The sequence below is a fragment of the Populus alba genome, chromosome 5 (genome assembly GCF_005239225.2).
Source record: "Populus alba chromosome 5, ASM523922v2, whole genome shotgun sequence".
Taxonomy (NCBI): domain Eukaryota; kingdom Viridiplantae; phylum Streptophyta; class Magnoliopsida; order Malpighiales; family Salicaceae; genus Populus; species Populus alba.
Window position 1 is genome coordinate 16,864,624 of NC_133288.1, and position 14,831 is coordinate 16,879,454.

Genomic DNA, 14,831 nt, shown 5'->3' on the forward strand with positions numbered 1-14,831 from the left:
GGGTGCAATTTTGAAAGAAAAAAAATAGAGATGCAAATGAAATGCTTTTTAATGGCCTTCTTCCACGAGATCATGGCAAGTCGAAAGGCCGGGGCCACCCGAGGCCGATGATTTTCAGCTGAACCTTGTTTTCTTCCCCGCCACTACTCTCTCTTACCTTGTATCATAGTGATACTTTATAGATGCATCATATTTTGTTTTGATTTCTAGTTTTTTTCCAGGTATTTTCTTCTTCTAATTTCATACTATCAATCAAATAAAAACATTTATATTGCAGATAAATTTATTGTGAAACATGAACGGATAACCTAATTTTCTGGGGTGCAAAATTTCTAAACTTGTTAATCATGCCACTCTACAACACTAAATTTTTACTGCAAAGAAGATAATTTTTAAGGGTTTTTTATAAACAGCATAGAACACAATTGTGAACAAATATCATTGAGCTCTGGATAGTTTAAGCGAAGAATGAATAACAAAAGGGCAACTGCCCATGGCAAGCCTTATGGTACATAATGCAGCAAGCCAGCAGATCAAAATACCAACCAGGCACGTAGACAGCCCATGGTTTCCCGTATCTCAGTTTTAAGTGATAGAGGTAAAACTAACAATGTTACATACAACAGAAAAGGACCTATTAAGAAAGAAACAAACCACACGAACCAAAACTATGCCACCTGGACAAGCAGTTTCATGGTAAAACTACAATGGAATGGAGGCCATGGCAAACAAGAATAGCACAGCTGCAATTACGAGAGTGGATGATGGATTGGCCGAGAACGAAGCAGAAAAACTTCCACTTGGGCCACTTGCTGGAGATAATCCAGGAAGTGATCCAGTAGCTGGCACAACTCCTGTCTTGGGTGTCGGTGTCGGTGTACTAGAACCATCTGACTGAGGTGCAGGTGCTGGAGCAAAAGTTGAATCCTTGATCACTGTGGTAGGTGGTGCTACCAGGGGAGGAAATTGTTGCAGGCCTACAACATTTTTTTAACACAAAGCCAAACCAGTTTAACCATTGTGCAAAAGGAATAGTAGAATAAAGCTTTACAGATTGATTCAATTGGCAACACCACACAAGATAATATCAAATTTGTTTAATTTCAACCTTTCTGCATTTCAAGTTTCAAAGTTGTGTTCACCGTGTTGATGGATCAGCGCAGAAGGTTGGTAGTGACAAAAGATACCGTGCTAAGAGAATTCATCTAGATTTGCTGAGATGTTTTTTCATGCTAAATACTAGTGATACTATGAAGATCTACTTTTTGATTCACTAACATGGCATGGTCATAATCAATCATCATCAAAGAATAAGCAATCTGATTTTGATTAAAGGAATAGAGCAACCGGTTATTTAACACTGAACCAGTCACTTATGAGATGATAACATTTTACAAAAAATATTGAACTTTCCACATTCCACACAAGCCCCCAAGAGTGATCAATTTCAATTGCCCCATAAATTAAACATCATTTATCAAACTTTTACCTGGACATCGAGGTTGAAGAGATGTTGACAGCCTGCATGAAGATAAAAAGAGAATCGAAAGGGTTCAGCCATCAGGAGGCAACGACACTACACAAGGAACATGCTCAAGAAACTACTAAAGAATTAGAAAAGGTAAGAAGTGCAGCATACGTGGCTATAATAGTTCCATTGACATATCCACCATAGCTACAAGAAGTTACTTTACATCCAGCACTACTCTGCTGCCATGTAACATTCCCAAGCATGAGATTGCTATTCCTACATTGCATGCTCGAACAAGAAACTGCCAAGGAAGCAGGCATGCAGTACAAACTACACCAAAAGCAAAATAATAAGGTGAAAAGGCAAGTTGCAGTTCAAGAATATCAACATTAAAGTCAAAGAAACAGATTACTTGAGGTTTCCAGGTCCACAACTGCATTGGACACAGTGACTTGCAGAGATAGCATAGCTACCATTTGGCACAATCAAACCAAAATCAGAAGCATATCTTGGAAACTTGGAAGCACAAGCTGCAATGCAAGAAATAAAGAAATGCTCCTTATCCATGTCATTGATATGAACAATATGATCACTTACAAAAGACACTATTATTGAAAACAAATGCAGCGGCAAATTTAGCCATTACGGCTTTGCCCATTTCTTTACCACAGTAACCAAACGAATTTAATACATGTTGATATAACTAAATTTCAGAAGAATTGAATGAAATTCAACTGAGTGACAGTAAATATCAAGCAAGCTCACTAAAGCCAGCCTCCTATCAGCTAAATGTTAGCAACTAACAAGATCACTAAAGAGTAGCTAAATTAATTACATAAAAAAAACAAAATGATCACTTCCCGATAAAACCCACGAAGGAAAGTGACAGCAACACACAACTCTTTAAACTACACCCCAACATATATTACCTGGCAATGGTACAGCAAGTATATCGCCAGCCATGATTGCAATACTCCCCATGGCATTAACATTCATCAAATCAGTTAGTGTAGTTGCATACCGTGCAGCAATGGCAGCTAGAGTGTCCACCTCCTTGACAACATAAGACAAATAAATAGCAGGCAACGAATTATCCGTCCCATTAAAGCAAGTACAAGGCAAAGGAACAACAAGGCTCTGCCCCACATCAAGCACTGAAGGATCATCAATTGAATTCGCCTCCTTTATCTGGTCCGCAGAAACCAAACCTGCATAAATTGAGTCGGCAATGATAGATAATGTATCTGAGGGTCTTGTTTTGTAGTGGGTCGAGACGGATTTGCGGATTCCATCAACACAAGAGCAAGTGATGGGGATTTTGAGGAAGAGTTGCGAAGGGAGGATGTGGTTTTCGACATCTGGGTAAGAGATATCGATGGCGTTGGCTGTGAGGAGAGCTACTGGATCAATTTGGAAGAGGGAAGCCACTTCTGAGACTTTGAGGTCTGTGTAAAGTGTATAGGCAAGAAGAGCATTGCAGGAGTCAGAGTTAGAGCAGGGTTCGATTGTGGATTTGGAGGTCACTAAAGCCACTACATTGACGAAAATCAAGATAAAGGTTATGAATCTTGGGTTAGGCATCTTGGGGCTGTAGGTGTTTGCTCTGTTTTTTCTAAAGGTTCACTAAAAGAAGAGGATTACGGAGTGGAAGTCGAAATGAATACGATGAAATGGGGTATAGCAGAGCTTTCCTTTTCAAGGAGAATAAATGTTACGGTTTATGGAAAAAAGGGCTTCAGGTGGTGAGTGTCAAATCACAAAAAGAAGAAATCTTTTCGCTTTGGGTTGGTGCCGGAAGGGAATGTGATTTGGTTTTGAGGTGCTGGGGTTTGGTTTGCTACGCTTTGAGCTGCTACTCTCTAAAGTCTTAAGCCCAAAAAGAATGTATGAATGATGTACATGGAGAGTTGAAGTTAGGATTTGATGCAAGAGACTGGATTTTGGCTCCGTACAGCGACAAGTAGTGGTTTGGTGCAGGGTTTTAGGGTTTGAGTTTTTACCCTGCCTTTCTCTAATGCCCTCCAGCAAGAACAGAGAGACAGGGAGTGTGTAAAAAAGGAGTGTTTTTTGGAAACAGTAGAGTGAGGAAAGGGAGGAAGACAAATGGGTTGCATAGAGGAGCCGACCGAAGTCAGATTCACGATCCTAGAGTACCACACCAAGCTTTCACTGGACGAATTTGTCCTTCTAGAGTTCTTACTTGGTACATCTCCAAGTAATGTGACAAATGAAAAGATAAAAAAATATATATTAATATAACTTCTCGAAGCTTGTTTTATATACTCCAATAAAATGTAATAATATAATTTATTTTACAAAGATTCTATTCATTGCAATGGGTTTTTTTCACTGGTCTTTTTTCCTTTAATTTATTTTAAATTTTTTTATTTTTTTTATTTTTTTATAGTATTATTCTGGTCTTATGACTTGTGTCATATAAATAACAAGTTTATATAGATTGAACTTAGGTCGTTATTTTTATTAAATATTTATTTATAATATTAGATTAATTGAGAATTATCTAGATTATTTTTAAACGCTCAAGTTGATCGAATTTTATTAAATTATTAAAATAATTATATATTAAATATATTAAAATATAAATGAGTAGTTAAAATATCATTTATTATTTGAGTGTATATATAGAAAAGAAAGAGAAAAAGGAGAGATATATTTACACTATTTAAAAATGTTATATTAACCACTTGACTCTTTTAAATCACATTTGTCATTGTAGATGCTCTTGCTACTTGCAATTTTCCCCACATTGCTTTTTTTTTTTTTTCATGGTCAAGTGTTGTATTTAATCTAATTTTATAAAACATGAATGTTTTATTTTTGAATAAAATAAGGCTAGATTTGTTGTCTGTCTAATTAAAATGAAAACATTTGAATCCTACTAGTTTAGAAGAAATTGTATTTTATTTAATTAGTGCAGCATTCTCAAGCATGCTATATATCTGATTATCTTTTTTATCTGATAAAATATTTCTTCTTTTATATATTTATATTAATTTTTAATTTCATCATTTCATTGAAAAATTAATCATTGCTTGAGTTGGATTTTTTTATTAAATGAATGTGATTTTAATCCACACCAGGGTTGTAATAAAAAAAATTAGAAGTTGACAATAAGATGAAATTAAAAAAGTTATAAATAAATAATTAATTCAAAGAAATCGGTTATGAAAGGTTTTTTTTCCCTTATGATTTAAAGAGTATTTGAAAATTAATCATGTTTTTTAAAAATTTAATTTATTATTATTTTATATAAAATAAAATTTTATATTTTTAGATTATTTTAATATATTGATATAAAAATAAATTTTTAAAATATAAAAAAAAATATATTTTATACCATCACCGTTACAAAAATTTTAAACATAAACTCTTTTGGATCCGTAGTTGAATGAGGGTGATTTGGTAATTCCGAAGTTTGCTTTTGAGATTTAGGAGAATCCAAGTGAACCCCACGTAAAAATCTAATCTACAGTCCGGTTTTCTTTTCAGGCATGTAAGGAATTTTTTGGTATTTTATTTTGTTGCTGGTTTGGACATGGTACTATCATTTCATGGGTTGCACGCGAACCATTTGCGCGTGTAGTGAAAAATTCTACTTGGTTCTTTAAGAAGAAAAGGGGGTGGCACGTGAACCTTCCGGCATTTAATATGGTATTCTGTCATTAATAAAAAAATATTTTTTATTTAAAAATATATTAAAATAATTTAAAAATATTAAAAAATAATTTTAAATAAAAAATTAAAATTCAAAAAAACACTTTAAAACACAACCTGAATTTATACTAAATATTCGATTAAAAATTCGTTTGATATTATAATTGGTATTATTTTTTAAATATTTTTTATTTTAAATAACATTAAAATAATATGTATTTTATTTTATAAAATTTATTTTTGACATAACCATATAAAAATATAGAAAAATATAATATAATTTAAAATAAAATAAATTTATTTATTTATAAAAATATTTTTAAACTACAAAAAAAGGAGAACTAATTATCTCGACCTCCGGAGACGGATGTCGTTTACTAGCTGGGTCGGGGATGATTGACTCGTTAAACACTGGAAACGGGATCATTGAATTTTATCAATCCAATATTTGCATCTCCCAAACAATTTTAGCTGCACTATTTTTTGTTTTCCTTCTTCTTTAACAGCAATACCAAGCTCACGATGCACGATCATATTTTACCACGAGAAAATATATAGATTTTCAATAGGGTTTACGATCTAAAAGAGCATACAAGGAACCTTAGTTGCCTTGAACAAATTCTTGAGAAGATAGAAAACAGTGTATCCAATGTTCTTGTATTTGAAAACTTGGCATGGATAATTTTTTTAAAATTAAAAATCCCGATGGTGTATAGGATGTTTCTTAACCCTTTTGAACACATCAATTTTTTTATGGGTTGTTTGGAATTCTAAATAGCGATCAGAGTTTAAAGTGTTTTTCGCTTAAAAATATATTAAAATAATTTTTATTTATATCAAAATGATTTAAAAATATTAAAATAAATTAATTTTAAATAAAAAAAAATATTTTTTAAAAGAACTAGATTTTAATTTTTTTTCAAAACACAACCTTAATCTTTTTCAAAAATATTTCATCTCTTACGTTTTCAGTAAAGTACTTCACCTCTTAATCTATAATTGATTATAGATTTTAGCTTTTAATTCCCTATTTATTTTTGTGATTTATTTTTGTGTTTGAAAAGGATTTTGAAAAAAAATTAATTTTTTATTTTATTTTTTCTTTGCTTCAAATTAATATTTTTTTGGTATTTTCAGATTTATTTTAACACGCTGATTTCAAAAATAATTTTTAAAAGATAAAAAATATATATATTATTTTAATATATTTTTAAATAAAAAATATTTTAAAAAACAATCATAACCACACTTCCAAACATACCCTAATTTATTTCATTTTACTGTATTGTCTTCGTTATTTTATCTTGCGATTACATGATATTTCTAAGCTATTTTTCTATAAAGTCTTTCTTTCTCTTTTAGTAAGGAGTAAGAAAACATCCCACGTTTGGCTTATAAGAATTTTGTTATGTTTTTAATATCCTAATACAACTACAAAACTTGGGATGTTATTCTTCATATAAACAGTTAACAATGATTCGTTTTTTCTTGTTTTCATTTTCATCTTAAGCTTTTTCTATTTTTTTTCCTATCAAATTCTTTTGTGGTTAATTTAATTAATTACCGTTTAAGTTTGTGAAAAAAAAAATATAAAAAAGATGATCATAATATAATAAACAAAGAAGTCAAGTTACCAATCAAAAATTCATGTGAAGAGTTATTTTCATTTAAAATTTTATTTTATTTATTTATTTATCTTTTTATTCGAGAGAGGATTGAGATTTCGACTAAAAAAATTATGAGAAAGACAGAAAGTTATCAATCGGATATATTTCAACCACTAAATAACTATTTTTGTGTTAATAGATTTCTGTTCATAGAAAAATTTCAATGAAAATGTTTTTTTTTTTATTTTCTAAAAAATATTTTCTAAAAAATAGATTGATACTTGTTTGTTTTTCCTATTAAGTTGATTTTTCATTTCTTGAAAGTGATTTGGAGATGTTACGGGGTTGGTAAGTAATATTTTTGAGATTTATGTTGTATTTTTTTTTTTTAAAAGCTAAGACTTGGATTTTTGGGATTCAAAATTTACCATCACTTTACATGAACGGAAAACATATTAGTTTGTAGGTGACCTTATCTCTTTCTTTTTTTATATATATAAAAATAGATGAATCGTCAACTTCTAATTAAAAAAAGAAGGCATGGGCTTGGTTTTTTATTTTTTATTTTTTATTTTATTATTATTTTATGAAGACCAAGCCCGTAAGTCTAGCCTATCAACATCTAGCGCGTGGGCTAGCTCATCAATGCTTGAGCACTTTTTTTTTTTTTTTTTTGTATTTCTATTTGAATATTTATCTATGCGCCCCCTCTTGTTTTTTAAACAAATTAAACTAGTTTTTCCTTTGTACATAGTAATTAATTTTTATATTTTTCTACTTGCACGGTGCTTTGAAGTTATTAGTTTGATTTGTATTGAATTTTTCTCTCTTATATTTTATATAAATTAGTCGTATATGTATGAAGTATTTCAAAAAACAAAAATAATCTTCTATTAACAACAACATTTAACTGCAAATATAAAATAAATAATAATATTTAAAATAAAATGACAATCAGTGTAAAATATATTTTTTTTATCTATACTATGAAAATTATATTCGCCTGTTGATATTTAATTAGTTTTTTGATTTATTGGTTCATATATATCCATAAGAGAAAAAAACTACGATACATGAAAACACATGAGAAATGTGATTATTTTCTTCACCTCGTAAATTTACATGATCAACATATAGAACTGTGATGCATCTCATCACCACTTCCTTGGTCAAGAAAAAAGAAAAGAATAACCATCTAGGTGGTGTGGCCTAATGGTAAGAGTTTGGGATCAAGAGGTTTGCTCCCTCTGTGGTCTCAGGTTCGAGCTCTAGGTTGCTCATATGATGATCACTGGAAGTTTACATGGTCGTTAACTTCAGGGCCCGTGGGATTAGTCGAGGTGCGCGCAAGCTGGCCCGGACACCCACGTTAAACTAAAAAAAAAGAAAAAAAGAAAAGAAAGAGAAAGTAGTAGATTGTGGATTTTTTTTGACATTTTGCAGCCTTGAAGGGCTATTGTTGATCTTATAACTTCTCACTCCTGGACCGTGCCCGGTCTAGCGGAATTTTAAAAGTTACCGTGAGACGGATTTTTAAACGTAAAATAAATAAAAAATAATTTTTAAAAGTTGTCTGTAGAAACCAAAAGTCGCAGCACTAACAAACGGTATATATACACAGGTGAAGTAGTCATGATCTCCGAAGCAAGAGTGGCGCGCAGCATCGTTTCAAGAGAAGTCGAAACGCTTCACCAAAGGAATTGAAATCACCGTCCGGCTTGCTTTCCGAGATTTTCAGGTACGAGAGGCATCCATCCATCCTAGATTCCTTCGTTTCAATTTATTTATTTATTTTCTTTTTCCTGGATTGTGCGAATCTCTTAATTTTGTTTGGCGTTCGTCTGTTTCTATTTGTTCTAAGAGAATCCATATTTTCAAATTCAAATAAATTCATAAGCTACAAACAGAAAAGAGAGAGAATGAAAAAAAAAAAAAACACTAATGTAACAGTCTCCGATTGCAGATGGAATCGCTAAACAAGTCGGGAAACAAAGACTCCATGCTCGCGACATACTTGCGCGGTGGCGCCGGATCTCCAATTATATCGCCTGGTGGCGACAGATTCTCTTCCAATTACCAGCGCAACCGAAGCGGGAGTTCCAGATCGCCGCTGTCCCCGCTTGAGAATGTGAAGGCACCGATGATGGCGGAAGATGAAGTTCTGGTGATGGATGGAGTTCTGGTGTCGTCAGTCGTCGGAAGTGGATCATCATCGAATTCTTCGGGAAAGAGCGTGCATAAGAAGGAGCTTTGCAGAGTTTGGGAGGATCTTGGACACTGCCGCTATGCTGCCAACTGTCAGGTTTCTCTCTCACGCACTCTCTTTTATCATCTTCAATTTCTTGTCTCATTTTCCGATTCTTCATGCATATAACTCCATTTTTTCAAAAAAATAAAAAAGGATCGTTGATGATTTTTATTTTTAATAGCATTTTCTTTTCAACATATTGCTCCCCAGCTAGTCAGTCCTTAGAAACAGAAAAATAATTGGAAGCTAAAATCTGTCGCATAAAGTAGAGCTAATCTCCATAACATATTGTTTTTGAACCTCGAAAAATCTTATTGTTTAGTGATCGCCCCCTCGTTTCATTTTGCTCGTGATTCATCCTCTCATATATTCCGAAATTCCGAGTTGGCAAACAGCTAGTTCAAGAAACTTAAGGTGCTGTTTGTTTCCTGTTTCTTTTGTAAAATTGAAGGTTGATTTGGGAATGCAAAACTCACCTTGCTTACAGGATTCTGGTTTATGGAAACCTGTACTTGAAAATAAAGCTGCTCTGTCTTTTGTTATGGGAAGGAATTTGTTTTCTTGCCAACTTGCTGAAATTTGTCATGAGAAAATGGCACTTGAACAATAGAAACTAGAGGGTTCAAATATTTTTGGTTGGAACCTGAGAGAGTTGTGGAAAGGCCCTGCTGATTCTATGCAACTTTATTGGAATGTTTTTTAGTGGAAGGTTGCTTCATGATGCCCACGCACTTTATTGGAATGCTTGAAGCAATATCACATTGTAGGTTGCTACTGGTTTCTTTAAATACCAATTTGAGCTTGGAAATAATTTCATTCTGACTATTGTTTCTCTGGTCACTCCCTGCTAAGTTGTTGTTTCATGATCCACTCCCTAAATAAAAAGATTTTCTTATTTACACAGTAGAGAAGTTGGGTTTTTCTTGAGCTTCCATTGTTTCAAGACCCTGATGATCCGCGATGATTTTCAACTGAGTGGGGTGCATGCAGACACTAGTGAATTGTTTAACATAGTGCTCTTCATTTATGGTTGCCTTGGCTATACAATTAGGCAACCCTGGTTGGCTGGTTTTGTAGAGATTATATAACTGAAATTGACAGAGGGAAATATCCAATTTGGTGTCAAATGAATCAGCTATATTGACCTTTATGCCTATAAAAATGTGGTTTAAGCCAGGATGGTCACTTGTGCTCTCTCTTGATAGTTTCTCAAACACTCTTTAATTATGCTCATTTCTTGTATTTTCTTTTGTCGAACTCTATTCTTTTGACATCCTTGTCCAGACAGAGTAAGAATTTTTTATAGCAGTTTTGGTCATTGTTATCTTTTTGTACCACGACCTTGTTAATTGTCTGGTAGAATGATGGATTTGGATAGCCTATTAAATTAAATTGCATTGAAGATAAAGAGATCAGCTGTTGTCAACTGAAGTAATTTTTAACCAAATCATCTAAAAATATGTGACCTTTGTGTTTTTCGTTCATCTTCTATGTAAATGTACCAGTATATGTACGTCTTCAACAGAAGAGATTCCTCTTCTTTCTGTTATATGTAGGAAACAAATGCATGCCTTCTGACTCGCAAAATGATACCATTTCTGTGAATCATTTTCTTCCATGTTGACTTCAAGCATCGAATTTGTTATCCATGGGGTTCCAAAATCAGTTTACTTAAGGTGTAGGTCTTGAATTCCTAGCTGCTGCTTAGCCCGCTTTCAATTAGCGAGTCCTAAAATCATTCCTTTAAACCGGAAGGGCCTGGCTATAACCAAAAAGCTATTTTTTTTATATGGTTTGCCTGCCAACCAAGCCCATGGTTGGCAGGTCACAGCATACGATGACCGCTAATGACTATTTTTTGGCCACACTCTCTGTCATACTGGATTCTATACAAACACTACCACAAGATCTAGATTATTGCTGCTTTCTGTCCTAAATCTATTATGCTGAGAGTGTTGCAATTGTCATTTGCAGTGATGCAAGGACTACTGTTTCAACTCTTTTGTCAACTAATGAGCATATTTGTTACATGCAGTTTGCACATGGAAAAGAAGAGCTCCATCCAACTCATTTCCCCATCAAGAACAAAGCAGTGGTAACCAGATGCCTTGCATTTCAGTTATAGAGTACCTTCGAATGGATTTTGGCAGAAATCAACTGCTCATACGACTTTTGTGCTTGTTTATTTGGTATTTCTTAGGTACATAATTGCAATTCATATGTTACCAGTCCCAGATCAAGCCCATATGTCCCAAAGTGCCGCATTCTTCATCCTGCCATGACAAAAGCTGCGGTTGCTGCAAACCAAACAGCCTTCTCTAAAATACCAGGATATACCAGCATCAGCCCCGTCACCATCTCATCTGAAAAATTCAGCAAGAATAGTACCACCCCATTATCCACACCTGATCACTTTCTCAGAACCTACATCTCTACCATGCCAGAACATTGCAATAAAAGCCCAGCTGCCAACATTAAATCTGAAGACTCTAGAATGGTTTTCACTGCTACCATCATCTCGGACTACTGGTCACCACAGGATGATGGCATTGAGACTGCCTTGCCTCATCAAACTGATAAATGCATATCAAGGGCAGAAGTGGATGCCTATTTTCACAGTGTTCTTTATGGTCCAGCTACAAAGAAGAGGTTGCCTGAGTTCAGTGAGTTTTGCCCTGGATGAATTGCAGGTACAAATGCCCTTTTCTCATGACACGTATACACTTCAACGAAAATTATGATCATTCTGCAGATTGTTCGAGAACCATACTTTTATCTTTTGTGGTTTGGATCTAATCTTTACTCTGACTTGATCATGGCTAGTTAGTTGGATTAGATTGACACCATCAGCTTGTTGAATTCACTGGCATTCATCTTTACCGATACTACATTAACTGTTTAGGTACATATAATATACCATTTACAGATCGTGTATCCATATGGAATTGTCGTAGATGCTTTATACCACTATATCTCTGCAATGAAAAACTTTTTCTGGTCTTGTATTTTTTCTTGCAATTTCTCTCTTTTATGGCTATTCACTTGACGTCTGTGGTTAATAGCTTATTTTATGACTGCACACAATGAATGGAGAACGAATATTGGAAGATGATACACGTGCTGCAAGTGTGCTGTTATTCTGATTGGATGGCCAATGCTGCACTACATCTAGAGTAATGCTGGCATTTGAAGATAAAAACAAAGGGCATTTGAGCATTTTCTCCAGGTTTACATGTCGTGTCTATAATAATGGTCCATTATATAGAGTCCCTTTGCTATCCTTTTCTATTTATACGTAACATATACATAATAAATGATAAACACACACACACACACACACACACACACTATACTATATTTTAAAACGCGTGAGAAAATCATTGTGTTGGTACTGTGTATATAGAGTATTTGCACTGCGGACCACACTGTAGACATAAAGTATTTGGACTGTGGACCATAGTGTAGATGCTCAGAGCACTATAAGGGGCGTTGTCTATTTTATTTTTTATTCCAAAAGTAGTTGGCGCATGTAGGTCATCGGGCTCAAGGATATTGGATGTAGTTGGGCTGCAAGACCCAAGGGTCTTGGGCCTGGCATTAACTGCTTTTTGGGTTGGCTTCACAGCCCAGACCCAAGACATTTGAAATATTCTTTATACTCTTTATATTTTTTTTAAAAATATTATTAACGGAGTGACATCTAAGGCTGTAAGGATTTCTTTGAAGCTATCGACATCTTTTCTCTCCTTTTGTTTTTTAGTTTGCTCTCTTATTCTATTATGATATCAAAGGCTATTTCTAAAACATTTGAATCATTAATCTTTGCATCAAAACATAACTAATTTGCAGCAACAATCTTTATTATTTGTCTCTTTTCTTTACCTCATCTCACAACTACTATTTCAAGCTTGTCACATGAATGCATACATGGCTACTTCCAAAAACATTTCCTTAACATAACATCTCATGGAAAATCCTTCTTCGGCACTTCCACCCTTTGTCAACCTTAAGGAAATCGGTAGTTGCAACCTTCATCATGCTTATCATTATTTCTCTTTAAAACTTATAAACAACAACTATATATTTTGGAAAGCTTAGGCTAACCCTTTCTAATTGGCGACAACTATGCCACTCTCCCTCTGTACCACACATTCTCTTCGTAACATGCATTGTATCTGTCATAATTTAATTTTGGGTTTCCTGTAAAATTATCCTTTTCTTTTTCAAAAAAATATATATAAAAAAATGAAAACAATTGAAAATTAAAAAGGACCAATAACTTGAAAAAAAAAAAAAAACAAGCTAGAAAGGGATTTAAATGCATGAAGGAACTAAACTAGAACCTTGAATAAAATTGAAAACCCAATTGTACCCCTAAAGGATCTAAGTTTGAAATACAATGCAAATTCAATGTTAACTTGAATGAATATCAGATGAATTTGAAAAAAATTAAGTCTGACGACTTAATTAGCTTTTAAATAGACTAATTTGATTTAATCACATGCCTAATTAAACATTTAATTAAGTTTAAATATTAATTTAGGTTAAAATTAAAATAATTAATTAAGTGAAAGGACTTAATTAAATTTTGAAAGGTCAAATTAATTTTATCAAGGATTTAGTTGGTGAAAAATTAAATTTGGAAGCCTGATTTGGGCTTAATTAAGAATGAAATTTTAAAGGACCAAATTTAATTTTTCCAAACTCAATCGGATGAAATCAAGGGTAAAATTGCAAGAACATCAAAGTTTAGAGGTTAATTAAGGGTCAAATTGAAGAAATCCCAGCCTAAGAACCTCTTTGCAAAAAGCATGCGTATCTAGGGACCAAATTCGACTAAAATTAAAGAAATTAGAAGTTTGAATGTCAATTGAGGATGAAATTGAAAATATTCAAGATCAAGGACCAAGTTGAAAAATAAGTTAAAATTATAGGGTCTTTTTAAAACTTCGCATGGGTAAAATAGAGTTAATTCTTAAAATAAAAATCCAATTAAGAACTCAATTAAACAAATTTGAAGATTGAGAGCTAGAATTAAAAAAAAGAAAGCTTAATGACCTAATTAAATCTAAAGTTGCCAAAACGACGCCATTTCATTTAAATGAAATGGCGTGTTTTGGTTTAAAATAATGTCATTTAGGTCAACATAAAGGAAAAAAATAAAAGCCAAACAACACATCATCTGGCACTATTCATCATTTTTTCAAAAAGAAATCGAGAGAGCTGCCTTTAATACCATTTTTCATGCATTTGTCCTCTCTCAAACCCTCACTAAACAAGACAAAAAACACACCAACTTTACCCCTGACATTGTATTACCTCTTCAGCCTTGCCCTCACTAGTTTACAAACCTATAGGTGCTGCTATAAGTGGCTAAAACCCTTGACGTAGCCAACTTTAACAACCTAGTTTTGACAATATGAAGTTGTTGGCTTATGGTCAATGGTTGAGATCTTTTTTATACAAATCAAGGGCCAGGATTCAAGGTTGGAAGGGACCTTAAGCACCTTATTCACCCCCTATAAATAAGGGTGAAGCTTATGTGAAGATAAGGAAGAAAAAACTAAAAAAAAAAAAAAGAGGAAAAAAAAAGAACCAAGAGAAAACCAACTTGAAACACTTGTTATAATAACTTGAGTATTAGGTAAAATAAAGATAAATCTATTCCACATTAGAAATGAAATAGGTTTTGTTGTACTTTATAAAGTGAAAGATATCAAGTCAATAGATTTAGATGTTGGAGGAAAGATTTTGAGAGAAAACCAAAATTTAGATATTATATATATGATGACACTTGGCACTTTGACATTATAAAAAATAAGCAATTTTT

At 33.2% G+C, this 14,831-nt stretch overlaps 2 protein-coding genes across 2 annotated transcripts; one reads left to right on the forward strand and one right to left on the reverse strand.

Moving 5' to 3' along the window:
• Positions 1 to 417: 417 nt before the first annotated feature.
• On the reverse strand, positions 418 to 3,574 carry LOC118029319 (lysM domain-containing GPI-anchored protein 1). Its single transcript, XM_035033183.2, has 5 exons — positions 2,401 to 3,574; positions 1,884 to 2,001; positions 1,640 to 1,801; positions 1,490 to 1,521; positions 418 to 977 (listed from the first exon to the last, which is right to left on the reverse strand). Exons 1-5 carry the CDS (start codon positions 3,050 to 3,052, stop codon positions 703 to 705), a joined length of 1,239 nt encoding a protein of 412 aa, XP_034889074.1. The 5' UTR covers positions 3,053 to 3,574; the 3' UTR covers positions 418 to 702.
• Positions 3,575 to 8,335: 4,761 nt separating this feature from the next.
• LOC118029320 (uncharacterized) lies at positions 8,336 to 12,006 on the forward strand. Its single transcript, XM_035033184.2, has 4 exons — positions 8,336 to 8,491; positions 8,717 to 9,055; positions 11,037 to 11,096; positions 11,202 to 12,006. The coding sequence occupies exons 2-4, from the start codon at positions 8,717 to 8,719 to the stop codon at positions 11,682 to 11,684; spliced, it is 882 nt and encodes a 293-aa protein (XP_034889075.1). The 5' UTR covers positions 8,336 to 8,491; the 3' UTR covers positions 11,685 to 12,006.
• The last annotated feature ends 2,825 nt before the right edge of the window (positions 12,007 to 14,831 follow it).